Source organism: Fringilla coelebs (assembly GCF_963513975.1).
Source record: "Fringilla coelebs genome assembly, chromosome: Z".
Classification (NCBI taxonomy): domain Eukaryota; kingdom Metazoa; phylum Chordata; class Aves; order Passeriformes; family Fringillidae; genus Fringilla; species Fringilla coelebs.
Window position 1 is genome coordinate 33,227,943 of NC_140031.1, and position 27,755 is coordinate 33,255,697.

Sequence of the window (27,755 nt, forward strand, 5' to 3'; positions counted from 1 at the left end):
GCACCCATCAGAGAGCATCAGACTCAGCTCTGCTTTTGCTTAAAGAGATATGTTTGCGTAGCTGCATGGATGTCAGATGTGCTTCTGGTGGGTCTCTTGTTTATTTATGCAAGTTTCGTTTCCTTACATTTTAAAATTGCCTTTATCATTGTGTAGTTGATACACACAGTGTTGAAAGGAGGAAAATTATCATCTTCAAATTTATTAATCCCTAAGGCTGTGATTATGCCTTCATTTTGGTAGGAAAGGTATGCTCTTCCTCCACGCCAGGGATACTGACAGGATCCCTCTGCTGACATGGCTGCAGCTGCAGAAGAAAAGCTGCCTCTGCTCTGCGTAGCGTGCTCATAACACAATAGAGTGTCAGGCTAAGCGGTGCCTCCAGTCATTTTCTTCTTTTATTTGAGTATGTTTCATCCAGTCCTAACTCACTCAGTCCCCTGTCTATTTCTCTTGCATGTATCTCAGAAGCACACAAAAGCACACCACCATTTCAGTCCATCAGGTGGTCACCCCAGAAATGCCCAGTGGCCCAGAGAGCTTTACTGTTACATTGTGGTGCTCTCCAGCCTCAAGAACAGGCCAGTGCTTTGGGATATATTGCTCTTACATGGTGAGTTGAGGCAGAGGACATCAGTTTAATGGGAACACATTCAGTTTAATTTATATAGTGCTCATGTAAAAAAAAAAAAATGAAGCTTAGAGCAGATCTCAGCAATTTCTAAATGTGCTGCTATCAAACTGAAAGTGTTGGATGGGTTTGGCTTGTTAAGTATGTAGTTAATAAGCTATCAACACTGCTTGCCAGCAACATAAGAAAATAGTTTGGACTGGCACTTTGCTGTGCTGTGTAGACTGCCTTTTAGATATAGTGGCAATAGGAAAACCAGAAATAAGATGTATGTCAGTACTAGCAACAGCTCACAGACAGGTTTTTCCTCACAAACTTCTTTTAATGTCTTCTCTTAGATAACAATTAATTCAGTGAGAGTTTCCAACAAACTCTTTTCCAAATGTAGCATAAGCAACTTCACAATGGCAGAGTTTGTACGGCTGCAAAAATTGATGAATCATATTTAAGCCATGTTCTCTTATCCTTTAGCAGCTTTGAATGTTCCCTGCATTCTCACATTTCCAGATGTTAAAGACTAGGCTAACTTTCACCCAGCAGAAGGCATGTACACTAATATACATTATGTAGAGGTGTAAAATATGCCCTAAATTTGGTTGCTGTGAATTTCTCATGCTGTTATTTTGCCTGCTCTTTTTCTTTTTTCTTTTTCTTTTTCTTTTTCTTTTTCTTTTTCTTTTTCTTTTTCTTTTTCTTTTTCTTTTTCTTTTTCTTTTTCTTTTTCTTTTTCTTTTTCTTTTTCTTTTTCTTTTTCTTTTTCTTTTTCTTTTTCTTTTTCTCTTTTCCTTTTCTTTTTCTCTTTTCCTTTTCCTTTCCTTTTTCCTTTTTCTTTTTTTCTTTTTTTTTGCGAGGTTATGCCCTATTTATTTCTGCTAGACTTTAATTCATTCCTTTATTGAGGGAAAAATTACAAAGCTTTAACACTCTAGAAAAATAGGCTGTTAATTTGCCTAACAAAGTCATGTCTGCTTTTCCAATCAATATTGTTGCATCACTACTTGCATAATGCTGGTCAAATATTTGTACTCTCTATTGTGGGGATTTTAGCAAGCTGTAGACTGCGTCCTAGCCCTCTTTACCTGCTGTGACTGTTTTTCACTGCCTGTGAAATACTCCAGTGTTTTTCAAAGCTGACATCTAGCACATGCAAGTCTGCTGGATCAGTAGCCAAGACTAAACATTCTTCATGAAGAGTGAGTATGAGCTCAGCCTCCCAGCTGGCAGCTTAAACCACCGCTGTAGAGAACACTGTTTTGTGCTGAAATGGAGCAGGTGAGGACAAGCAGTCTGGTGACATAGTTTAAGAAACCATGGGATTATTTAAATTTCCTGTCACCTGTGCCCAGATTGTGTCTACTTTGCAGTAAGGCATATGCCAAGTGAAGCAGTGAGATAGTAGAGATCATTGTTCTTGCTGAATTGAGAAGCTACATGGATGAAGCAAACATGTTAGTGTGTGTAGTTTAGCTGGGATGGCTCATGATCCATAAACATGCTCCAGATTAGGATGCTAGCTGAATCTGTTTTGTGTTCTTTTCCTGTCTTTTTCCACTCCATATATTGTCATGCTGTACATGTGCCACTCATCTGCCCTAGAGATTGCTCTGGAGACATGAGAGAGGTGTGGAAGTTTGAGTGAATATGTCATTTTAAGGTGTACACTCTTTCTAATACAAATCCTATTTACACATGATAATAGAGCATGATAGGTCAGGAGCTGGCAACTGGTAGCATTCCAGATGAGAAAGCCAGTGCTATGTACCTTTCTAAGAAAGAAACATGAGAACTCCAGAAATTTTTACTGGCTTTGGATTAGTTTTGCCGCTGTCTTAGAATTTCCTTATCACCCAATTTCCTTATCAACACCCTTATCATCTTACATCAAAGAAACAGGCAGCTACCAAATTTCTGTAGCACTCTGAGAAATATAGCACAGATGTCTTTCTTTGTGGCAGTGCAGCATAGGGCAGGGCTCCCACTACTGATGTGCAGTGAACTTGTAAGAAATGTGGGTGTGGATCCAGATCCCTTTGCACAAAAGTAAAAAACTTGTGGATATTTTATTGCCTATGGGTTCACTATAGAGACTGACAGAATCATGGTACTGTTGTCACTGGAAGTAGGGATGTCATGTAGGAATAGATTCTTTGCTCCTTTCCTGTCCTGCAAAAAAGCAGAGAATGGCATGTTTTCTAGCTAACACAGCCACCTTTTTAATACCAATTTCTTCCTTTTCTCATACTGGTGTCCTTCTGGGGACAGGGAGTGTTGAAAAAAGCACACAGTGTTCTGACTGTCTTCAGCTCTCTGTCAGCTTTTGAGCTTCTGCCAGCTTCTCTTTGTCAGCTCCCAAGGCCACTCTAAACTTCAGAGGTGCTGGGGTTGTGACCAGCTTTCTGGCTGAACTTAGACTTTGCAGAGAGCCAGCCTCCTGAATTGTGTGTTTGGTAAACAGGCAAGACTTCAGTAATAAGTTTAAATATGTGAAATTAATTCTGTTATCATGGATGCTGTGCAGTGTCTCTGCTATCAGCCCACTTCTGTCACTGGAATGCATAACAGTGATTTCAATTTTTCTCTGCCACAGAGCAGTACCTTCCTCATCTGTTGTGGTGTGGGTGCCTCTAGGCAGGGACTTCCCTTACAGAGATACAGCATGGAGCAGTACTGCACTAGCTTCCTCAGCAGTTCCCTCCCTGCCCTCAGCCTGTTTTATTTCACTTACCAGAGGACAGCCTCCAGTGTGGTGCAGCAGCAGCATTGCAGCAGAGTCTCTGCAGTAACTCCTGTCAGTGCAGAAGCTTGCGGCATACTTTCATATTGCGCACTTGCGCTGAATGTCAATGACTTCCCCTGCATTGCTGGAGTTGCAGAAATTCTGCAGTATGGTCCTTGGTAGTAGTTAAAAAGCAAAAGGCTGGATCAGATTGAAGAAAGGATTGTTCCAGCCACCCTTGTCCCTCCCCTTGGAATACTCTGGCTGAAGATAAGAAATCAAAAAGGAGATTGAATCTAAATGAAAAGAGTAAGAACATGGGACAGGTTCACAGGTTCACAACGCATATTTCTTACCGTGTAACAGTGCTGGAGGTTGGGATCCACACCTTTGTGTATCCTTCTTAAGGAGAAATAGTTTGGCTGAGATATTTTGCTTCTGCTGGCGTTACTGGACAGCCTGTCCCACAAGGAGTTTCATTCATGGTTTGACAAGCTTTAGCAATGGCCTGTCTCTCACACTGACAGTTCTTGTGTCTTACGTATGTCCCATCTACAGCCAATTTCCCTGGCTTTCTGACCTGCCTTCAGACTGTTAGTGGAACTCATAAACAGGGCTGTGGGCCCTACTACGAGCAGCTGTGAGGACTAGCAAGGCCAAGCTATTGTGTATATATATAAAGGGTATTTAAACGATGCTTTGTGAGAGAAGAAGGCAAGCCTTTTAGAATCCAGTCATAGCCTTCCCTGCTTGAGTTTCCAAAATTCAGTTTACTTCCTGGTCTTTGAATAGCACACTTTATTGTTCACACTCTGAATCCAACAGCAGAGTCAAGGGAACGTTTAAGGGTGAATAAAGCTAGCCAGCCTGTGGCTAGTTTGGTGTTGTGGTAGTACAGGCCAGCAAACAAAAATTTCTAGCAGGAAGAAAGTGATTTCAGTGCCATCAGGGGACAGAGTATATTATTCCCTGATTAAATATATCTACTGAGTGACAGAAGGGAAAAAGAAAAGATAATCTCAGGCTTGTCTGGCAGATGCTTACCTAAAATACATCGTGAACATTTCTGCTAGATATGCTGCTGATGGCAAGCAGAAGCAGGTGCAAATTAATGCTAACTATTTTCCCATGTGCTCTGCAAGCGCATTTCTTCATTTTGCCTTGTAGAAAGCAAAGCCTCAATGGCATGATCGGAGTCTCAGTGAAAACAGGACATAAAAAATTAGGTTCTCTGGAGATTCTTAGTTCTGCAAGTTTTTTTACTTTTGTCTTTCACACTGTCTTCATGACCTGTTACAGCCTCTGTGATAGCAATGGTGTCACTATGCTCCTCAGTTTCGTATGGGAAGAATCTTCTGGTGCTGAGCTCCAGCTGGCATGGTGGCCTTTTGTTTGTGGCTCTACAGCTGAAGAAGAGAAATCTACTGATGAAATGTAAAGGGTCATTACTGTAACTTAAATGTATGTAAAATTTGGATCCTATTTTCATTTTACTTCTAAGGTGGCTTTTTTATATTCTCATGTTGTGTTCTATTGACAGTCTCTATTTCACACAAGTTGTTTACATATTTAAAAGAAAAATAGAATAGAATTCAAATAATGTGAAAGGCAGTGTTGAGTGTTACAAACTTTCCCTGTGAAATCTGTTGTGTTTAATGCAAGTGTGGGGTTTGCTCGATTTCACTAATAACTACAGTATGAATGTGAGGCTTATCAAACACTTCTGGATTCTTGTGAGATTTATTACATTTGTTGAGTTTCCAAAACTAATGATACTGGGTCATTTGGCTTGTAAATGAGGACTACCCTTATCTAGATGGTTATTCTGGAAAAATTGAGTGACATTGCTCTACATCTGCTGAAATAATTTTCAGTATATGATAAGGTGCTGTGAATGAATACTGATGTTTTCTATGGCCTCTTAATGTTTTTGAGATAAGGAATCTCCATATTAATCTGGAAAAGTCGTTTTTTAGTCTGTATATTGATGCCAGTTGAAAAAGAAGAAGTCTAAAATGCAGCTAATTTACGTATGCTTTTGTGGTGGGATTTTTTTTACAGTTCCTATTTTAATTTATCTGAATAAGCAAAATACCTCCTCTCTTGATGACTGTTATTGCTGAGAATGTGATTTGCCATGAGATGTTTCATAATGTAAGGAGAACCAGGGTCATGATCATAAATCTAAATTTCAGATGTCACATGTATTCTGTGGTAGCAAATTCTGATACCATAAATGCCAAACAGAGCAGGATCAGCCAGACACAAAAATTAGTGGCAGTGTTTTTCTTACTCTAGTAGAGTGTGACAGAATTTTTAGAAAAGAAAGTCTTGGTTAGAGACTGTGTTTTTTTAAAAATGAATACGGTCCTTTTTTAATATTTTCTCCTGAAAAGGCTGCAGTGTTGGAAAGCCTACACCATACATGCCCAGACTTCTTCCACTGAAACGTGTACTTCGTCCTTGTGTTTGAAAAGCTTACAAAGCATCACAGCATTTTAGAGCCTATCTGAAAATTTTTAACAAACCTGAAGATAATTATTTTACTGTGCTTCTTTATTGTGACAGAAAAAACTCAAAATGGTAAAAACACCATGGAAGAACTGTAGAAACCTGTGGAAGAAATACTGAGCAATCAGGAATGAGAAATCAATAGGGTGACTTGAATTTAATGAGCATGAACTACTTCTTCTTCCATAGTGATTTTGTAAGCTTCATTCATTTATCTTTCCCATAGATTTCATATTAATAAAAATTTTCTTTCTACCAACCTGTCCACTGTGTGACAATTTGATAGGACTCTGCAGTCAACAGCCTTCCTTTGAGGAACAGAAAATTGTGCTATGGATACGTATTTGGAGTTAGAAATGCATGCAATAAGGAGACTATTACTTTTCAGTCTTAATGTGGTATGACCACATTTAGCTGTTGTTTCTCCTCCTCTATAGAAACGAAGCTGCTATCTACACTTGCTGCCAAACTAGTATGTCATTAAATTAGTCAAGCTGCAAACTCAGGTGACTAGAGTGTAGTTTAATGCTGGTCTTACTGCATTTTCAAGTTTGGGTAGCCTCATATCATAGTCTTCAGGATTTCTTGGTTGGGGGTCTTTGACCTGTGAATTTTTCAGAACTCTGGTGCAATTCAGTGACCTAGAATAGCTGTCTAATGCATGTTTGATCTATATTAATATTTTGTGAATAGTGAGAGATGACAGCATCAAAGATGCATCTTTAGAGGACTGCTGTATGAGATATTAAGTAAGTGATCATCCCTGTGTTCTATAAAAGTTTACTGGAATTTTCAAGATATTCATAGTGACTGCTCAAGCATTCTTTTGTCCCTTGACATACTGCATCATAACATAGCAATACACTAAAAAAGAAAAAAAGGGTTATTTGCACAAATACATGAAAATGGAACAAATGGCTTCATAACTATGACTTAACAAGTTTTGTTGTTTCGCATGAAATCCATCTACAAAACCTCATTCCTGTTACTGTGGCTTATGTTCAAGCTCCTGACAACATTTACCAAAATCTGTGTTTTTAATATTAACTACCAGGAAAAAAAAATTGTAAGAGTCATGCCAATTTTTTTGTTCCTACTGAAGCCATTCTGACCAGCAGATGTTAAATTCATATTCTACCTGGGTGGAAATAGGATCATTATAAAATTGGAATTTACTTCAAAGGAGTATATAGCACTGGTTTTCAGTCAAATAAAGTATGAAGATACCAACAGTAAAATATGACATTGTTAGGGATAGAAGTCAGTATATTCTTCATTCATAAAAATGTTTTCAGGATATCACCTTGTTCCTTTAAAAAGCCCAATTTTAAATCTGTTGTAAAGCAAGAACCAGAATGTTGAAGCTTTAAAATGACGTGGCCAGGGAGACTTTCAGTTTCTGGGTATCTGTAGCTGTTAGCTGACAATATTCCTGAGAGCTTCTTAAATCTTTGGCATGAGAGCAGATCCTGAGCTGATGGGAGCTGGCATGGCTTCATGACCTATGATAATCAGGTCTGACAATCTTAGATACTGATGGAGTGGTAGCCTGAGTGAAATGCTTTAACAGTTGATTTGGAGGATGAATATAAATAGGCTGAAAAATATCTTGAAATTTAGTCAGTACTACTACAAGGGCATAGATGTGGGCCCTATTGCAAATGCCTTTCTCAGGCAAGGTCCCACCTGACTACTTTTGATTTTGCCTTTCTCAGGCTCAAAGGTCTCACCTGACTACTTTTTGATTTTGATTTTATTTTATCCTTAAATCTGAATTCTTAATTAGAGTTCTCATCTCTGACTGCTTGAGCAACTGCGGTCTTCATGGAAAAAAAAAAAAAAAACCTAAAACAAACAGTACTTAAATTTTTAAGTGGGATTTCGGTTCAGCTGGTTTTTTCCTGAGGTCTGTCAGTGCTTCTCCAAACCAGAGGTTTGTCTGGATAATGGAGTTGAGCACGGTTCCTTGAGGGCATGTGATGTAACTATCCTGAGAGAAGAGACTCCCGGCCCCAGAAGGGCTGAAGACTTAACAGCTCATCTCTCTCTCTCTCCTTTGACTCACCCATTTGTAACAGTACTTGTCGCAGAGCTTTACAAATTAATTTTCTGCTTAGCACATAGTATTTTTAGCCACCTTAAATGAGTGACTCTGGATGGTAACTGTGAGCCTAATATTGACAAGGTAAGCAAAAACTGAAGGCAAGTCTAGAAGAGAGGAGTGACCTGCCTTTTTGACTGTGCAGTGACCACTCCAGAAGACTGCTGGGCTGTGCTTTTAAGAGTGTCATACAATCCTCAGCTGGAGCAGTGATAAATGTGAAAGAAAGGAGCAATTGCTATGCATTATAGATGTGAATTAGGATATTTAGGGCATCTGTGGGGATGAGAAGACATGTCTTTGCAAATGCTCATCAACCATGAAAATATTTCAAAATGATGAAATGTAGAGTTACAGCCAAAAAGGGCTGGGATATTAATTCCTTTTGAGTACTTTCTAGCCTTGGAGTTGAACTATAGATATTAAAAATCTATTTTAAATATTACAGTGCTAGCATATTAGCACACTGTTATTTTCAGGGATGTGAAATCTTTATAGTAGGAAGCTTCTGTGCAGATTTAGCCTTATTATCTGTAGTAGGATATCCATTTGCAGAAGATTCATTCACGAAACTCTAATCAATAAAAACTTTTAAAACACTGAAACTATCCCTGGTCCACTACTCCTAACAGTACTGTGTTTGATTCTTTTGTGGCACTTCACTTATCTCTGTAGAGCACAAGTCCCTTGACATACATAATGCAGACTGCACAAATTCATTCATATTCAAATAATTGATAAGAGGCTGTCTGTATGGTTTTGCACGTCTCTTTTGAACAGGAAATGCTGGGAAATACAGTTCCTTGTTTTTGTCATAGTATTGTTGTTTCATTAATGCACTATTTTGGCTACTAATTTGTGAGATTCTGCCAGAAAACAAACAGAGCTGATAGCTATTTCCTATTGCACAGATAATTACACCCTGCATTAGTAAGTGCTTGGCCATGATGCACTTGCAGCTTTGTTGTAATGAACTGAAGTGAATTTAAAATCATACAGATGTCTGGGTTTTACTAATTGCATGTAAGTGACTGTGGATATTCCTCCTCTTTATACTAAAAAAATAGTGTAGAGAACTTACTACAGTAGTTAAAACCAAGAGGGGAAAAGTGAAATTTTTATTTTCTTTCTTCTTCTTTATTACCGGAATCACTTCACTGAGATCAGTAATTAGTAACTTATACAGTAATTAATTTCTTATGACAAATACCATCCCAGTGAAAGATTAATACATTCACTGGATCATATGCACCTGGTTTAGTTGAGGGATTATATCAGTAAAAGACTTTGTGACTGACAATGCAATTGTTAAAATCCATTTTGAATGGTGCTGTATAGCACTTACTGTTCAAGTCTATTATTGCCAATATTACTGACAGTAAAAGGAAACATAGTTCAATGTATTACAGATGAAACTGTAGCACTATTCAATTTTCCAATTAGTTTTCAAACTGAATATTTTGTAAAAAACCCTGAGTATTTGCTAGTCGTGCTAACAGAGTTCCCTGTATTTTTTTCTATCCAGATAAGTGAATTGGGTGTTTTATGTATAACTTTCATAATACTCAAGCTCTTTTATGGTATGAATATAGGGGTTTATTAAATAATCTCTTTATCTATCTCTCTGTCTATCAAGTTTATGTATAAACTCTTTATTTTTACTGGTGATCTACTTCAGGTTGAGTCAATATCTGAAAATTCTCAGGCTTGGGTGCCTCTTGCCTTCTGGATGGCTAGAGCCATGCCTTGGAAGCTTCTTATTTCTTTGTGCTTAGGTGGGGCTTCTATCCTTGGTCAAAGACTGGATCTCTGAGGCTTAAGCAATAATATGTTATTTCTGAAAGTTTAACTTTAGAGTGTGTTGGAAATACGTTTTTCAGGAGGAGTAATAAATAAGTACTGACTTAACAGAAAAAACCTAGCATTTCTATAAGGAAATATTGTAGCTAGATTTTTTCAGTTGTTGCTGAACCTGTTCTTTTTTTTAATTGCAGAAAGTGAGTGAAAAAGTAGGAGGTGCAGAAGGAACAAAACTAGATGATGATTTCAAAGAAATGGAAAGGGTAAGTCTAAATACACCATATACTCATTATTGCCATGCATTTTTTCTTTCTAGGACAGGAATTTCAAAGGTTTTGGTCCTGGAATCACTCAGAGAATTTTGAAACACTTAGCTCAGCAGGACTGTGTTGTCAGTTTTCTATTTCTTTTTTTTGTTTTCTAACTAAGGGATATGTAATGTATGGCACTCTATACTGCAAATCCTTCATTCAGAGATTAGGGCTGAAGTCATCTACAAATTAGCTGCATTTAAGCCATTGTAGAGGATCTCTGAAAACGGAATCACTCTTTAAGACAGCCATTTCAGTGGGGAAGGGTGCTGGTAATTCCTGGGGCTTTAAGTATCGAGGCTCTAGGAGTGAAAGTGGCACTAGGGTATTCATTCACAGGTTCAGAGGTCCTGTTGGGCAGCCTACCCTGGCAATGTGCTTCAGGTAGATGGAGAAGAACCCTCTAACAGGCTGTTTGGTGACACTGCCAGTGATAGCACTGAGTGTCTCAGTGGAGGGAAGGAAAAAAGCAAAAAAAGCCACAGCTGTGTGTGGCAATGATAGTATTTCACCTGAAAGGATCAGTAGGGGCAGCATTTTCAGGCTTCAGCTTTCAAAGGTACTGTCAAATCTTGTAAAAAAGCATGTGCTAGGAGGTTTGTAACATATGTGTCTGATATATAACTCTGATTAAGCGAAAAAGAAGCTATTTATCTGTACATTTGTATCATGAGGTGGGGAAAAAATCTGGGATGGAAAATAAAGGACATATACTTTGCACTTCTTACAAAGAAAGCACAGAGCTGGTTTCTACCTCTCAGCTTCTGTTTAAGTGGGCAACCACTACAGGCATTCCTACTGGAAAATGTTAACATGGGTTCAGAAAACTGGGGTAAGGTTTAGAGTGAAAAACAGGACATTGCAACAGCCAGATGTGGGTCCCACATCATGCTCATGGGGAGGATGGGTTGGCAGCCCAGGAGACAGGAGCACTGAAAGCTGCAGAAGGAATGGAATAAATCCATCAGTTGCCTCCACACTCCCCGCCTGGCCCTGTGTCCACTGCCAGCTTTCCTGCAGGTAGTGGACATGATCCTTCTGCACATCCCTGGCCTTCTGTTCCCTCGCCCCCACTATCCTCTGCAGCCTCCTAGCCATTTCTGTGTCCCCTGCCTGGCAGTTCAGCTACTTATTCACCTAAGTCTGGCAGACCTCTCCTGCTTCTCTGTGCAAAGCGTAGAGCAAGACCCGACAGATGGCAATGGCAACAGGAAACAGGAAGGACATGATGACAGCAGAATGCAACCAACCTATCTCAGGTGTTCTTTTTTTAAAATAGGAACTTGCCATTATGATAAAGGAGTTCACTCTGTGGGATGCAAGCCACCCTGCAGAGAAATGCAATGTGTCCTCATAAATACAGAGTACAGGACATTATGGGGATGCCCCAATCTGCCAAATCAGCATTTTTTCTCTGAGACCTGATTCTGAGAGTCAGAATAGTTGTATACTTTGCTACATTTGGTCTAGGATGTGGACAGGGACTTTTTCCTAAGAAAGGAAGGCTTCTTACTACAAAAGAAAGTAGAAGAAAGTAATGCTATTCAGTTGTAAGTTTTTTAAAATTCTAAACATGGGAATCAGCCAGGGAGAAATAAATGGTCAGTGCGTTCATGCTGATAGGTTTCTTGAAACTGGGAATTGAGTGATATCTAGCCTTCCTTACCCCAATTTTATCAGATGTTGCTCTGGAAGAGGTAAACAGCACATTTTATTGTTAGTGGTTGGTTTTGAGTGACTCTGCTTTCCTCTCATTTTGCCAGTGATTAGGGGATCAAAGATAGTTCTCCAAAAAGCTGTCTGTGAATGTTCTATCAAAAAGTTTTCCCTATTGTGGATGGATCCCCATGGTGATATAACGAATTATTCCTGTACAATAATCAAATGCATCAAATGTATCAATAACACTGCACAACATATCAAATTCCTAGCCCATTCTGAGGTACTCTGTACTAATGGCCTTACTTGAGAAGGGACCTGCTATAAACTGAAGTGGTGGGCTCATACTTTAGTAGTTTTCCAGGTACTACCACCTGGTTCCAGGTGTTCTGAAGCAAATAAGTAAAATTATAAGAAAAGTTAAAAATATTTATAAGAACAAAATGAGATAAAAACTTCTTCCTTTTGTCTAACTTCCATTTTTCTTTTTGTTTAACCCTCTGTCCTCTAGAAAGTGGATGTTACCAGCAGGGCAGTTGTGGAAATAATGGCAAAGACAATAGAGTATCTTCAGCCAAATCCAGGTAACCTAATTTCACAATTTTACAGTTTTGCACTACTTCTTGAAAACATTTTTTCTTACCAGTACAAAATCTGACCGATCTCATCCTCACTGGTGCAATTAAGGCTGACACAAAATTGGCGAAGTTACAGTAAACAACAGAGATGATCACAGGCCTCCATGCTGGGCTGTCACAGTGAATGGAGAGTGGATTTGGAAGGCTTTGTTTCCCTTCTGAGCCTTCCTTCTTTGGGTGAGTGGGCACCACATGCCCACAAACGGGGTGCACTCTCTTGTAGGAGCCAGCGTGTCGGCGCTGTGAACATGGGGCATCCCCCGAAGCTGATGGTGGCTGTGGCTGCCCCGGGCAGCAGGGCACAGCCCACCCCTGGGCGTCAGGGGAGGCATGGGGGGAGCATCTTGCCTTTTCCTTCCCAGTCATTTGCCAGGTGAAGGAAAAGGGACCAGGCAGTCCTTGTCGACCATGGAAAAACGAAGTTCCAAAGACACTTCCCTCATGGCACAAGGAGAGATACCAATTTTCCTCTGGTCCTCTGGCAATTTCCCGTCCTTGTTACAGAAAAGGGATGGTGCAAAAGAGCTGTTGATGTCATACTGGAGAAAAGTACAGAAAATCAAGTGTTATCAGATGGGTCTAAATTGAACCCTCAAAAGAGAAACCAATGAGTCTTTTCCATAGGGAGATGAAAGAACAGGTTCAATTGGAATGATGGAGAACTACATGTTCCTCTTTTGCCGAAGGTTTCTCACAGAAGGGGTGATCTGGACCTGCAATAAACAGTAAACCCTTACATTGAATGTTAAAGAGATTTCTGTAGTGATCTAGGAACATAAGTGTTTTGATACTAGTGTAAGTCAATGCCAGCGTCACTGTTAAGGTCAATGGAGTTAGCTTGTAATAAATCACAGAATCACAGAATATGCAGAGTTGGAAGGGACCCTCAAGGATTATTGAGTCCTGGTCCTGCACAGCACCATCCCCAAGGGTCGTATGCCTGAGAGTGTAGCACAAACACTTCTCAGACTCTGTCAGGCTGGTTCTGGGACCACTTCCCTGAAGGTAAAATCAGGCCTTCTGTCTGCTATAAGTATCTTAGAGTTTCATGGAACTACATACCAAATTCACACATTTACACTGATAAATTTTATTCTTAATAGCTAGAAATAAATTTGAACTGCTGTGAAATCGTTCAACTCCAGATTGGTATGCTGAAGGGCTATTGCTGCTACAGATTACTTGGTGATTTTTTTAATGTTAGACCACAGAAGATAAGATAATATTTTGATAGCGCTGACAGTGGTTTGAAAAAAAAGAAAAAAAAAAGGAGGAATAGTATTTAAATAGCATTTACAAGTTCAAGAACTGCTAGATAGAAAATAATGGTGACCAGAACAGTTTCTATGTCAGCAGATGAAATTCTGTTTATGACTTGAGTCCACGGCTTCATTGCTCATCGTAATGTACTCTGCAGGAAAAGCAACAGGATTGGCAAACATTATGGGGATAGTGATAAAATTGTTAACTGCTGTCAAACTGCTGTTAAGCAACACTGTGTAGACTGAGTAATAAGCTTTGGCTGTTTAGTGCTTTTCTGACTGCCTTCTTGACACATCTGAGGTGTTATGGTTGCTGTGAGTCGTGAAACAGGCTCACGGTAAAAGCAGACAGCAAAATCTCTGCAGGTAGCTATGGGTGTGATTTCAGGCACTTCAGGCAGTTTTAAATTTTCACTGCTGCATGGAAGAACAGTTTCCATACCCCTTTGTCTGCTGTGGCACATGCAAGTAGAATCAAAAAATTAAAATCGTAAAAGGCTGGGAGAATATTCACTTTCGTCCCTATATAATGAGATCATGTTATTCATTCTGCAGGTAAGAGAAAAGGAGGACTAAACCTTTTCAACACTTGCCTGATTTTAGATTGTTTTATGTCAGTTGCAAAAGGGCTCCCTATAGTGAGAAGAATTGTAATTTGTTTCTTCAATAAAATAAAAATTTTTCTCTTTTAAAATTCTCCTTACAGCTGTATTGCCTTTTACATGGGTCACCAAAAATACCTTTTTCTGGTATTTCCCATTTGCTTTCCCATTTTCATAAAAATTAGGAATATTACATTGGGAAAAGGGAGGGAATTTAATTTAAAATTAAAAAAAAAAACCAACAAAACAAGCCACAAACAAGAAAAAAACCTTTAACAGCAGTTTTTTAAAGAAAATTAAAAGTTTACCTGGGTTTGATAGAAAGAAGAGGAGTTGAGGTGTGGTGCACATTCCTTGATAAATAACATGCCTGGAAAACACTTGGATAACATAGTACTGTGATACTACAGTTCACCTGAATCCATGGTATTTTGAAACATCAATTAAAGGAGTATGCATTATTGTCTAACTTTTGCTTTCTACTCTTGCCTTGCTGTCCAAAATATAGCCACTTCATTTTTTTATTTTCCCTCTTATATTTCTTTCTTTAATTTCTGAAAATACTCCTCCTGAAAATTTGCTCCTGATTCAATTCAGCTTGCTGCCTCCACTCCCCTGATGAATTTTGTTTGTGCCTTGTTTTCTTTTGTGCTTCTGTATTTTCTTATTGCCACCATCATTTCAATGACATTTAATGTCATTAAAAGGCAGTTTCTTATACTGAACAGTAAGCAAGTCTGCTGACTGTAGTTTTGTAGTGGGTAGAAACAGAAGGCATGAAGAAATTCAGATATTGAAAAACATAATCTGATGGCACTCAAGGGTAGTAGGAAAACTGAAAAAAACATAATTACTAAATGTTAAAAATACATTGCCATTTCATAGCTGGTTTTCAGGCAAAATAAGTACTGTGAGACTTGCCTGATTTTCCTGTGTGTGTTCTTGTCTGTATCTGTGTGAACAGATACAAAGGCTGAAAAGTAGAAACACACTCTGCAACAAGATCTCTCTCAATATGCAATTTTAAGAATAAATATTTTTAAAACATTTGTTGACTCCAGTCTGCTAATATTTCATTTTGCTGAAGTAACTTGTGCAAAGCTGAGTTTTGACCAATGAAATCAGCACACAACAGTGTGAACCACTAATGTTTTGTCAACAGGAAAACTAATTTTAAGAGCACCTTACAAAAACAGGTGTTTGCAAGGGGGAAGGCAGAATTCGTAGCTACCCTCCAGTAGCACACACAGTAGTGCAGATAAGATACATCCTCTGAGTCTGCATTGCTGCCAGTAGGATTTAGCTGGAAAAATTTGAAGTCAAGTGGCATTAACTAATTCACTCTCTTCAGGCCACTCACATGCTGTAGTTGCAAAAATTCACTAAAGCACAGCAGCAAACATATTAGTTCTTTTATATTTGCTGTCTTTTTTTCCATCAATTACAACATTTGTGTTGTGTCTTTTAATATTTGTTTTTTCAGGTGTGTGTCTGAAATGAAATGCAAGCTGAAGTACAGTTGAAAATTTTATTGGAGTAGGAGTTTCCTAAATCCCAATAAAAAGCAAAAAGTGTTGCAAAGGTTGCTGCACATCATGTTTGGGAACATAGGCTTTCCTTAATGTCCTACAACCAAAAAACTTTCAAACATTTAAAAAATGGGGGTACCACAGTTTAATCTTCAGTGTACCTAGTGCAGAGTTTTCCTTGAGGGTAAGGCTGGCTCAATCTGGTATCCATCTGGTACCTAGGGATTTTAAGATTAACATGAATCTGGAGATATCCTTAAGATTTTCTTCTCTGTCACATGTCAAACATGCTATCTTGGGAGTGTTCCTAGGCTTTCTTCTGTCCAAGTAATTTCATGGAAAGCTTTGTCTTAGAAGTTCAGGACAGACACTCCTCTCTAGTCTGCCAGCAAAATAAAAACATTACTGACCAACAATATTTCATTCCTTTGCTCTGAAAAGAATTGATGCAAAGCAGGGCTCAGTCCTAAACTTACATAGTGTCTTTAAAATATGTTTTGCGTTGCTCAGATAAATTTAAACACAAGAATGGATTTATGGCTGTGTAGGCAAACAATTACATGCTTGTAACCTCTGTCACTTGGCTTCTTCAGCTTCCAGAGCTAAACTCAGCATGATCAACACTATGTCAAAAATTCGAGGCCAGGAAAAAGGACCGGGCTATCCTCAGGCAGAAGCCTTGCTGGCAGATGCGATGCTGAAATTTGGCCGAGAACTTGGTGAAGAATGCAACTTTGGTAACTTGTTTACTTCCCTTTCCATTATAATGCAATTATAACAGTAGGAAAGTTTCATACAGCTTTCATTATTGAAGGGCTGCACTCTTATAGAGGAAAAACATCTGCAAGAAGCATTAGAGTTCTGCCTCTCTGCAAGAAGCGTTAGAATTCTGCATCATCTGACTTTTCCTTTGAGGTTGGTCTAGGCCTGTTTAGAGTATCTTTTGAAGATTTCAACTAGAGAAACTTTTTGTATAAATGGAAGTAAAATTATTTCCATTTTGACCCTTTAGCTCTCTGTTGTAAATTGTGATACTGTGGCTGTGTTGGATTGAAATATGTACATGTACAGAAATTGTATTATTGTCTATGCTTATCTAGAACAAAGCACTTTTGTCCTCAGAATCCTTAAACCAACTGTTACTGTCATCATTGCAGGCAAGGAATAAAGACTAATAGATTTTTAATAGGCTTTGGCCTTTTTTTTCTGACCAAATTCCACATTTTAAGGCACTAATGAACATTCCCGTCTTCTTCTGTTAACTGCTCCTCCCTCCAAGCCCAAAAGAGTTTACAGCTGTCTGGGCTACAGATGTGAAATTGACTCTTAAAACTATGTTCTGCAGTAGAGTTCTGATTATAAAAAGATGACATTACAACAGCATGCTTTGTCTTTCTGTTTTGTTTGTGTGGACTTTTCTGTGGCCATTTTTACATGACAACATACAGCACCCTCAAATGGGGCTGTGGAAATCCTCTTCTCTATTTGAACCATCATAAAATTGTTTTCCTGACATGAAGACATACGGAATGGAAAAAGTACTTTCTTACTTGTTTTATGTAATTCACTGGTAAGCTTGACAGATGTCGTTTGATTTGTGCTAAATACTACTGATTTTTTTTAATTGGCTGCCTCTCACTTATTAAATTTCAAACGAATTTTTAAAAGGAAAATCAAGAACTAATATAATCTAGTTCTTGCAACTTACTTTATATTCTGTGACAACTGCACTACCATGCAGCATAGATATGACAGTTATTTTCACATTCTTAACTGATAGCAGCTATTACGGCTATTTGTCATTCTTTGTCCAAATCTGGAAGGCTCTCTCATTTTGCAGTGCATTGCTGGCATCTGCTGCCTAGGAGACAAAGCTTCTGATTTCTCACATATTTTGATTTTTGAACCCTTCATATTCTTTGAAAGTCGTTTTATTTTTTTTCTCCCTAACCTATACCTCAAAACGGGATGTATGTTTGAGCCTCTTGTTTTTGGTTTGTTTGGGGTTTTTTTTGTGGAGCAGAAGTAAAACAGAGTGGTAGTTTTTGTGGCCCTCAAGTTAATCTTGTGGGAAATTTCAAAAGGCAGTTAAGGTTATTGAAGTTAACGAGCTTCATACACCTACACTTGAGTAGACTGTGTAGCAGACCTCTCAAGTGTAGTAGTACTATGAAGTCTATAGTCTTATCAAAAAAACCACTCATTAAAACAAACAATCTGTGAAATTTTGAAGATTTTTTACATTTGGTACTGTCACCAGTCTCACTGATAGAAATGGGGAGACCTAGACTCAAATTAAGCTATTTTTTAATGCAGTATGGTGATGACACCACCAAGTAAATACAATTCTGTTCTGGCATACTTATTTCAACAGAGTGGGGAATGAACAGACAACAAGGGATGTGGAGGAGCCTGTCTTGACACATCATAGAACCACAAATTCAGCTGTATTACAAGTAATGAACTCTGGTGGCTGCAGGAGTGTAAAATCTACATTGCTCTTTCACACAGTGCATCATCCTCTGTTTCTTTCCTAAACTTGAGACTTAAAATGAAATACTAACTGAAGTTGTCATGAAGTCTCCATGACTCAGTTTCATTCTACGGTGATTCAAAATGAACTTATTTTGACTGAATCTTTTATTTCAGGACCAGCACTTGTTGATGTGGGAGAAGCTATGAAGGAGCTTTCTGAAGTCAAGGACTCTTTAGACATGGAGGTGAAGCAAAACTTCATTGACCCACTTCAGAATCTCCATGACAAAGACCTGAGAGAAATACAGGTATTGCCCTCAATGCAGCATTTTAATAATGCCGAGTGTGTGGACTGTCTATATGTTTAGAATTTTTGTTAGTTGCTAGTTTAAAATGAGGAATTCAAGTTTGAAAATGACCTGATTTTTGTCTCTTTTGGCTTGAATTTTGCTTTCAATGCTGTATCTCTTAATGATGCTTTAGAAATCGAAAGATAAAAAATTTGAACATTTTTGATGGCAAAATTTTCAGTCTTTTGCAGGCAAGAGCACAGTACTCTAATCTTGCCATTTGAAAGCTCATTTCACAAAATAGATATACTGATGTTTACATGCCATTTTCTAGTGTATGCCAAATGCTTATCTGCATAAGTAGCTGCTCTTCTCAGCTCAGTAAGGCTCTCATACTGTTCAATGTATGTGGATGAAAGATATCTTGTACTGTTTGATATGATTTAGAAAATGGGTAGTTATAAATATCGCAGTGCATGACAAATTGATTCCTCTGAGAGAAAGTAAACACTTCAAGTAATCACAGTCATGCACAGTCATTCTGGCCAGTTGAACGTGGCAGCTGCTGAACAGATGAACATGAACGTTACTGCAGGTAAGAGTCTAGGAAATCTTCAGTATAAGATAGCATTAAGATAATTCAGTCTGGTTGAAATGATTAAAATTAATCCTGTGTTGCTTTGCTCATGAATGCTGTTACACAATAGACAAAAATAAAGTAAGTTGTGCTTTTAAAAGTATTTCTCCTGAACATCTAGAGAAAAAACATAGTGTTCAGGTAATTCTTCATCAGAGTTAAAAAGCAACAAACCTGTGTATTTTTTATAGAGATGGCTATTGAAGTTGTCCATTCTGCCTGGCCTCTTATTAGTCTTGGTCTGTCATTTAGATCATTGCTTCTTAAATGATACGTAAACCCACATATGTCATTGTTCCATATTTCTCTCCTCTGGGAAAGGATTAGTGGGCAACAAACAACATATGCTTCCAAGGGTGCATGGACTACCTGCTTAGAATGCAATATCAGGAAGGCTGGGGAAGGTCCTTTATTGGCTGCTTGTATTTGTGTTTTTTGGTGTTTTAGCATCACCTGAAGAAAATGGAGGGTCGACGCCTGGATTTTGATTACAAGAAAAAAAGACAGGGCAAGCTCCCTGATGAAGAACTTCGTCAAGCTCTGGAGAAATTTGATGAATCAAAAGAAATTGCTGAGTCAAGCATGTTTAACCTTCTGGAGATGGATGTGAGATAAACCTTATTAATCTTTGACCAGAGTCTTAGAAAGATAGTGGAGGCACTTTCCTCCTTGTTGGACACAGTGAAAGGCTCAGAACCTTTAGTAATGTACAGCATGTTCTTGTAGGAACAATTTTTTAGGTATTTTATAGGTAAGTGAGCTAGAGGATGTGAGTCCTCTGTAGCATTGTTGTGCTTCCTAAATGCAAAGGATTACTTGCAAAACTGAAGTATCTTTCTTCTTAGAATTATGTAAATATAACTATTTGTTTATAACTATAAGTAAACTATAAGTTTGTTTATAACTATAAGTAAACTATAACTATAAGTAAACATATAACTATTATATGTTTACTTGTGGTTATAGGGTTTGGGCCAAGGCTTTTTCTCAAGTATGTGGGTTGCTGAGAAGACTGTAAAGATCAGAAATTATGAACTCATAGCCCTGTGGTCTCTGCTGTAATCAGATGCAACAGTGAATAGAAAATACAAAGTTACTATGACTGCTCATATCTGACTCTGCAAAATATGTTTTGCTTTTATATTGGTTCAGATTGAGCATTTTCTAGGTTTATCTAATGTTCTATTTATAATTAGTGTTGAAATTGTTAAATTAAGCAAGAAAAACATCTCTATAACATGTCAGCTGAGGTCTGTCTTATAGAATATGTAGTCAAAGGAAATTAATTTAAAGTGCTTCTGTTGATGTGAATTATTTGATTTATTTTAATTACACACCTATTCTAACTCCTCATTTTGTTACCAGATTGCTGTAGAGGAGCTATAACAAACCTGAAAATATTTGCATATAGAACTTAGAATTTGCACAGGAATTAAATATAGCTGCATTGAAATGAAGGAAATATAACAAGTTTGTAGTTTTCATCTTTGTAGCAACATCCATACCCATGTGTGCAAATAGTGCTGGCAAACATTACACCACTGTGGCATTGTGCACTATGAAAACGGCAAGCAATCTCACGGCCCACAAAGTGGGGATCTGGGTGTTTTTTCCCTCATGAAGTGAAATGCTCTCTGCCCTTGCAGCAATTATTCTGCATCCCAGAGTCTGTAGTAACTTTCTGTTTTGGTCTGCTTCACGGGTTAGAATACAATAGAAGCATGACCACAGTCCCTGTGGTTCTGTGCCCTTCAAAGACAGGGAGGGAGAAGGTGTATTATACTCTCATTGCAGTCTTGTTCTTACTTTCTAGTGTTTGCTGAATGTGGATGAATAAAGACTAATTTGTAAATATTTACTGCTAACTCCAAAGATGAATCAAGGTTTTAGAGAGATAAGTTAAACTACCTTTGCAGGGGGCAGTGGTCTTTATTCTCTATTGCCTGAGCTTTTAGTATTCACCTAAGATCTGATGTTTTAATGTCAATCCTCAGATTGAACAAGTGAGCCAGCTTTCTGCTCTTGTGCAAGCCCAACTGGAGTACCACAAGCAGGCCACACAGATCCTACAGCGAGTTACTTCTAAACTGGAAGATAGGTAATGCTCTTTTTGTATGTTTCTTGAATAGTTTGTTAGTTTTACAGAGGTAGAAAACCTATGACTAGAATGCAATGCTGTTATCCTTCTCAACTTGGTACTTGTTCTTTTATGAAATCAAGGACCATTTAATTAGATGATTGCAAGCTGAGATTTAAATGTTTTGGTGACGCATCTACTTCCAAGTACAAGTACAGCTATCAAATGCGAGTTAACTGAAAGTAAGTGTTGATAAATACTGAATTGAGTGACACTCACAACTTTGGATTGATTCCTTACTGTTCGGGCATGTCTTCACAAAGTGTGCTCATTCTGAAAGAAGATGTTAAAAATTGATTTTGCAAAAGAGTATCTTGTTGCATTCTTATCTACCTGAAGATCTTCCTGAGCCAGTAGTGAGACCCTCATTATTAACAACTTTATTAAATATTCCTCCTATTATTAGATCAAACTTGATACAGGACTTGAACTATCTCTTCCATCCCCATTTGTATAACTGCATATGCTATCAGAATTCCTACAATGTCTTTTTTTAAAAGAGTTACTTTAGAATTTTTTGTTTCCATCAAAACAAATTGATCAGCTTCTTACACACACATCCTTCTTCAAAGAAATTTAACATTCAGGGAAGGTTTCTCTGCTAATATGGTTCTGGCAGCCTCCTAGAAAAAGCTGGATATAATTCCCAAGAGGAGATAATGTTCACATACTGTGCAAAGGCAGTTGGATGCCATTAGTATAGATCAAGTTGCTAATACTGCTGGGTTTGTCAGTATTAATTTTCTCAGAGCATGCATCCTGAAAACCTCATTCACTTCTGAGTCTTAAAGTCTTTGTGTGGAGGAGCAGCACTTGTTTTGGTGGGTAGGCTGTCGTGCTGGCTGTTCCTGGATACAGTTTGCAGTACTGTCTAAACAGCTAACAGAACAATTTTTAGCACTTGCAAAAGAGAACTGCAATTCTCTTTCTTTACAGAAGCATTAAAAAATCCTCAGGGACAGGTGTTTTATCTGGTAGTCCATAAATTATGCCATTAAGTGAACATACATTTCTACAATAGATTTCTCTTCCTGTACCAATTCAGATGATCCTTTGCCATTTTTAAATTTCTGCTAACTGGTCAGTTTTTTTATCTCAAGTTTCAGCTGTGAATGATTTTAGCTTTGCAAGGACCTCTCATCAGAATGCTATGGTAATTAGCATTCCTTTGCATCCCTAATTGTAAAGAGGGTGCTGGTTAAATCATACTTTATCCATGCCACTGGACACAAACTGAGCACTGTGATGTGTTCATGCCAGAGATGGTCAGGGATGTAGAGCTGTTACTATCCAAACTTCTAGTCTTTCCCTGTTGGTGATAGGCAGGTAGCAAGTAATGCAAAACCTGTGGGGTTTGGTTGGGGTTTGGTTGTTGGTTTTTTTTTTTTTTTTGGACTATACAGAGCAGAAAGTAAATCATGATTTACTTTATACTGAGCAAATTTGTTACTGTTCACTGTCTGTGATGTCTACAGCACATACTGCCCATTTTCTAGGTACTCTTTGAAAGAGTGAATGGAACCTGTTTATGCTGGCTCCTGGCATGGACAATGTCTTATAACTTCCACGACTGTCCTGTGCAAAATATTTACAAAAGAATGCTTAAAAAGTACGAGATAGACAGCAGCATTTAAAAATGCACTTGTCTTCTATTTTTTCTTGGCTGTTTAGATTAGACTTCAAGACTTTCTTCAGGAAGTACAAGTGAAAGAATTTAATTTCTTTTCTACACATTAGTGGAAGGCATAAATGTTCTTAAAATGCCATTATTCCAGGAACTGGGAAATACTAGGAGCTTGGCAAACATTGGGAAATTTTCAGTAAAATTAATAAAAACTGGAAGGTCGGCAAAGACTATTTTAAACTCCTTTTTTCACCACGTGAAATGAGGATGCAGTTTTCCCAATAGAACATTATGACAGAGCAGCTGGGAAGTAGAGTAGGAACAGTCTCCTTGGAGGTATTTCTTTTCTTAAGAAGCTCTTGCTGAGATTTTGGGTAATTTTATGCAAGTCAGTGGAACTGTCACCTTATAGTTCATAATGTGAAAAAAAGCGGTGTTTCATGAAAGCATTAAGTGTACCAGAACTACTTTAAGTATTTCTTAAAAATTTTACTGGTTTGAATTTTGCTAATGAGTGAAACAAAACAGAGGCTTTTTTTTTTCTTTTTTTTTTTTTTTTTGCCTATGGATTTGGTTTTTAAATGTGAAAGAAAAGCACTCTCTAGGAATTGATTTATACTGGTATTTTGGATGGTGAGGAAAACCTTGTTATAGGGATCAAAAGTCAGTAAGTAAGATGCAGACCTTTACAATAGATAAATCAAAATGTGCTATCAGCAGCAAGTCTAGGACAGATATAGAACAGGTTAGAAAAATCAACTTGTCTTGTAAGTACATATGTAAGTGTACTTTCATATGTGGAATTAGAAATATGTGTGGTAGATGTTCTGCATAAGCTGCTCTGATTCTGTTCATCCCTTCCTTGGATTTTTCCCTGGAATCTGTAAATAGACCCTTCCCTAGAAACTCTAGATTTCTCAATTAGAAGAAATAGTTGAAATTAATGATAAATAAATGGTTATTTTGAGAGTAGGGAAGAGTGGACTTTTGTCCCTTTGTGAAACAAGTATTCCAAATTGCAAATTAACCAAGTCTGCAGCTGAAGTGAGTACATTCCCACAGAGTCTTCTTACAAAATGACAAGAGTTGGCATCATTCAACTGAATAAATAATGCTTTCAAAGATTAGAAGCAAATAGTCATGCTAAAAATGGGGACAGGGATGTTTGTCTAGCCCTTCTCTAAGCATTGATAGTCATGTAACAAGTTTTTTCTTTATTATGAGTTCTTTGTTTTTGTTAGGCGAGAGGAAGATAGACAAATTGCTAGGTTTCTAAAGGGAATGAAGAATTAACAATTTAATGGCACAGTCACATTGGCTAGTTTTGGTAATTTAAACTACAGTTGTAAAAAAAAAACCTACTCCAAATTACTCAGCTTGTTTACTATGACTGGTGGATGAGAATTTCAGCCTTGGAAGTAAAGGTATTTGGTGCATCTCATCTGCTAACGAGACATTAACTCTCGACACTTAACCTTGATGTTTTGGCAGAATAAAAGAGGCATCATCTCAGCCCAGGCGAGAGTACCAGCCCAAACCCCGTATGAGCCTGGATTTCTCCACTGGTGACAATACACAGCACAATGGAGGAATATCCCATGCCACCACACCCAAACCATCAGGTAATGGCAGAGCTTTGTGTCCATGCAGAAATTGCATGCCTTCTTCTGGAGATTAGTTTTTCTATGAGGGTAAATGAGAGTGGGGAGAGTATACAGAAGAGAGATGTTTGAAGTCTTGTTTCTTTGGGAAGTGTTCATATCCTCAGGCAGGAGAACAGAGATGGATTATCCCCTGCTTTAAATGTGTCTTTTGGTCAAAAATATATTTTCCTAAAAGATTACCCTGAAATACAGATCTTTACAAAATAGGCATTTAGAGAACCAAAATAATAAATGAAAGTTTTTCACTAAAATGCAGAAACCTAAGGCCAGCCAGTCCTCCATAACCATATCCTGCTTTTAAAAATCAGGTATTATAACACAGTGAATATGAAAGTAAAAATAACTGATAAGAAAAACTATGCTATATGAGCTATTTTCTTTGTCCAAGTAGGAGCAGCACAAGCAAGATTAGCCATTAGTATGAGTGTACATAATTACTATCTTAAAAAAAGGCTTATTTAATATCAGCACATACCATGGAAGGCTTATTATTTGTTTCTTACACAGTAATGATCTATTATCCCATGGTACGGTGAGGACTGGCCTCTGTCCAGACCCTGATTTTAGTTATTCCAGTTTACCTCAGTGACAATTGCTATCACGTTCCACCTTGCAAGAATAGGTGTTTTTCACTAGATCTTTACTCAGGATTTCCTTTCTTTCCATCACATCCTGATGTGGATGTTTGATTTTCTCCCACATATAGACAGGAAGAATATCTCCCTTTGGCTCTGAAATAATCTTACACAGCCTTGCAAAGTCCTAACAACCTCCTCACTTTGCTAACAGGGAGAAGGATATAATGGAGATTCCTAGCGCATGAGTGTGGCTTGAGTCTTGCATGCTAGAGCTCTCCTCATTCCATCAGTAATTTTCTTCTTTACTCCTTTTTTGCAGGGTCATGAACACTTGTCTGAGCTAAGCCAGAGCAGACTGATGTTCATGACATCTCTCCAGCATTTATATTTCCCTCTTCAGAGGGAAGTATTTAACATTTTCTTCAGTAGGGCTTTTATTTGGAAGTGTATATTGGTTTCAGAGGTACGCCTTACTTTAAAATTCTTAAATATATGTTTGGAGTGGTTAATTTAAAGATTTTATTTGCTATTTCTTCTAAATTTCAGCTGGTAGCCATGAGGATACCAAACAGGCTTGTAAGGCTTGTTGATGTCAGCGCAGTAGTCTTCATAACAAAGAAACCAAAATACACTCTGAGCATTATGTAAAGAAAAGAAAATAAGATTTCATTATAGAATTTAATAAATTAAGTTTGGTATTTGAAAAACTTGCTCTATTGAGATCTATAGAAATGGAAAATTTTTGTTGTAAAATAACTCAAGCATGGGCCTTCTAACCAAAATGAATATACAGAATGTTTGAATCTGAAACTTACTCATCTTAAAAAACTTACTAATTCATGAAAAAGTAGACTATATATTCTTAGAACTATTATTATGGTGAAGTGACATGTTCATTTAGACCACTGAAAGTGTATGAACTTTTACTACAGAAATTCAGGTGGGGATATGATTTCTTACAATTTAGTGCTGCTAAATCGCAAGTATTTTGACCAGTAACTATTTTGGTTTTGGTAGGCTTGAATCTATAGAGACTTCAGGGGGGGAAAGAGGGAGTATATTTGTTAATTTCATATAACATATGAAAATCCAATCAAACTAATGGCATATAATAATACCCATTAGCTATCCTAAAGAGTTTATGGTCAGATGTTCCTGAATTAGCATGTTAGAAAGCTCTCAATTTCAAAATTTTTCTGGATCTATCCTGATGGCCCTGTAATAAAGTGTTTTGTGGGAATGGAGAATAAAAATCTTTGGAAGTGTGGTACTAAAATTAAGAGGATTAGGAGCATATACAGTGGTATAGCTGTACCAGCGAAATTTCCAAATAAAGGGCAAACACTCAGTTATATCTTCACTGTTGTTTTAAACTATCACTTACACTGCTTGCCTGAGGTAAACAGACAAAACATCTCTTTGCCAGTAAAGCTGGAAATATGTTAGGGCTTTTGCTCAATTTTTTGTGTTTTATTAACAAATAAAAATTAGGTTCCAAATTGATCATAGTTGTGCTTTCAGGTCTGGGCTTGACTATAGCTTGGTTCTTTTGGGATTCTCAGACTTCTACCAGCAGGCACTTAGAGTAACTGAAGACTGTCAGAAGTTAATTGTCGTCTTCTAACAAATTTGGCAGTCCAAATATCAAAGAACTGTCATCATAATATTCATAATATTAGTGAGAACAGAAGCAGCAAAATCTGTCATAGGTACAGTAGTCAAATGGGCACTCTTAAGTGTTGAGATTTTTAAGCATGTTGTTTCTGTGTTTCTTCTCCTTAGGTGCTCACATGGATCAGCCGTGCTGCCGAGCTCTGTATGACTTTGAACCAGAGAATGAAGGGGAGCTGGGATTTAAAGAGGGTGATATTATTACCCTCACTAACCAGATTGATGAAAACTGGTACGAGGGGATGCTTCATGGCCAGTCAGGTTTCTTCCCCATCAATTATGTCGATATTCTAGTTCCATTACCCAATTAGGAATGCTGATCCACCACCTCTGGCACAGATAGCTGTGTCAGTACCACTGCTTTCAGAATGCTGCTTCTTACACCTTAAAAGTGCAAACTGCAGTGGTTAGAGTTACCGATTCCTAATGAGCATCTTTGGTTTACGTGTTGTCATACTACGTGGTGGTGATGCGTTGTATCTTCTGAGCCAGCATAGCGTGGGTTAGTTTATTGACTGTGCTGGCCTGGTAGTAACCAGAGCCATTAGTGAGATGAAACGGGGAAGATGATGGCAAGCAAAGCAGGTAATGCTTAGTGAAGTAGCAGGAAGTGAAGGTGGTGTTGGGAAGAGAATGCCTATCACCACCGTATTACTTTTTCAGTCTTAGTTCTCTATAAAAAGAGGGAAAAGTTCTTGCCATTCCATCTTTCCCTTCCTAATGATACAGTTCACACAGGTCTAACATTGACTAACCCGAATTGTATCTTCCAACCAAACTGGCTGGCTGTTCTCAGAGAGAGAGCGTAAGTGTAGATGGTTTCTCAGAAAGTGAACCACTGTACTGTGTGTCCCGCTGCTCTCTGCTAAGTTTTATATTCTTAATTATTGTTAAAAGGCCTATTTCCCTCCAGAGGTAA

The 27,755-nt window shown here is 37.9% G+C and overlaps 1 protein-coding gene across 1 annotated transcript in view; it reads left to right on the plus strand.

Annotated features, from left to right (window-relative positions):
- SH3GL2 (SH3 domain containing GRB2 like 2, endophilin A1) overlaps positions 1-27,147 on the plus strand; it is a gene marked incomplete at its 3' end in the record, with an annotated part of 87,648 nt that extends 60,501 nt beyond the window's left edge. The window contains exons 2-9 of the mRNA XM_084225216.1: positions 9,954-10,022; positions 12,241-12,313; positions 16,354-16,497; positions 18,410-18,543; positions 19,610-19,768; positions 21,157-21,260; positions 24,415-24,545; positions 26,948-27,147. Coding sequence (XP_084081342.1) covers positions 9,954-10,022; positions 12,241-12,313; positions 16,354-16,497; positions 18,410-18,543; positions 19,610-19,768; positions 21,157-21,260; positions 24,415-24,545; positions 26,948-27,147 — 1,014 coding nt within the window. The remainder of the gene's footprint in view (positions 1-9,953; positions 10,023-12,240; positions 12,314-16,353; positions 16,498-18,409; positions 18,544-19,609; positions 19,769-21,156; positions 21,261-24,414; positions 24,546-26,947) is intronic.
- Between the last annotated feature and the right edge of the window lie 608 nt (positions 27,148-27,755).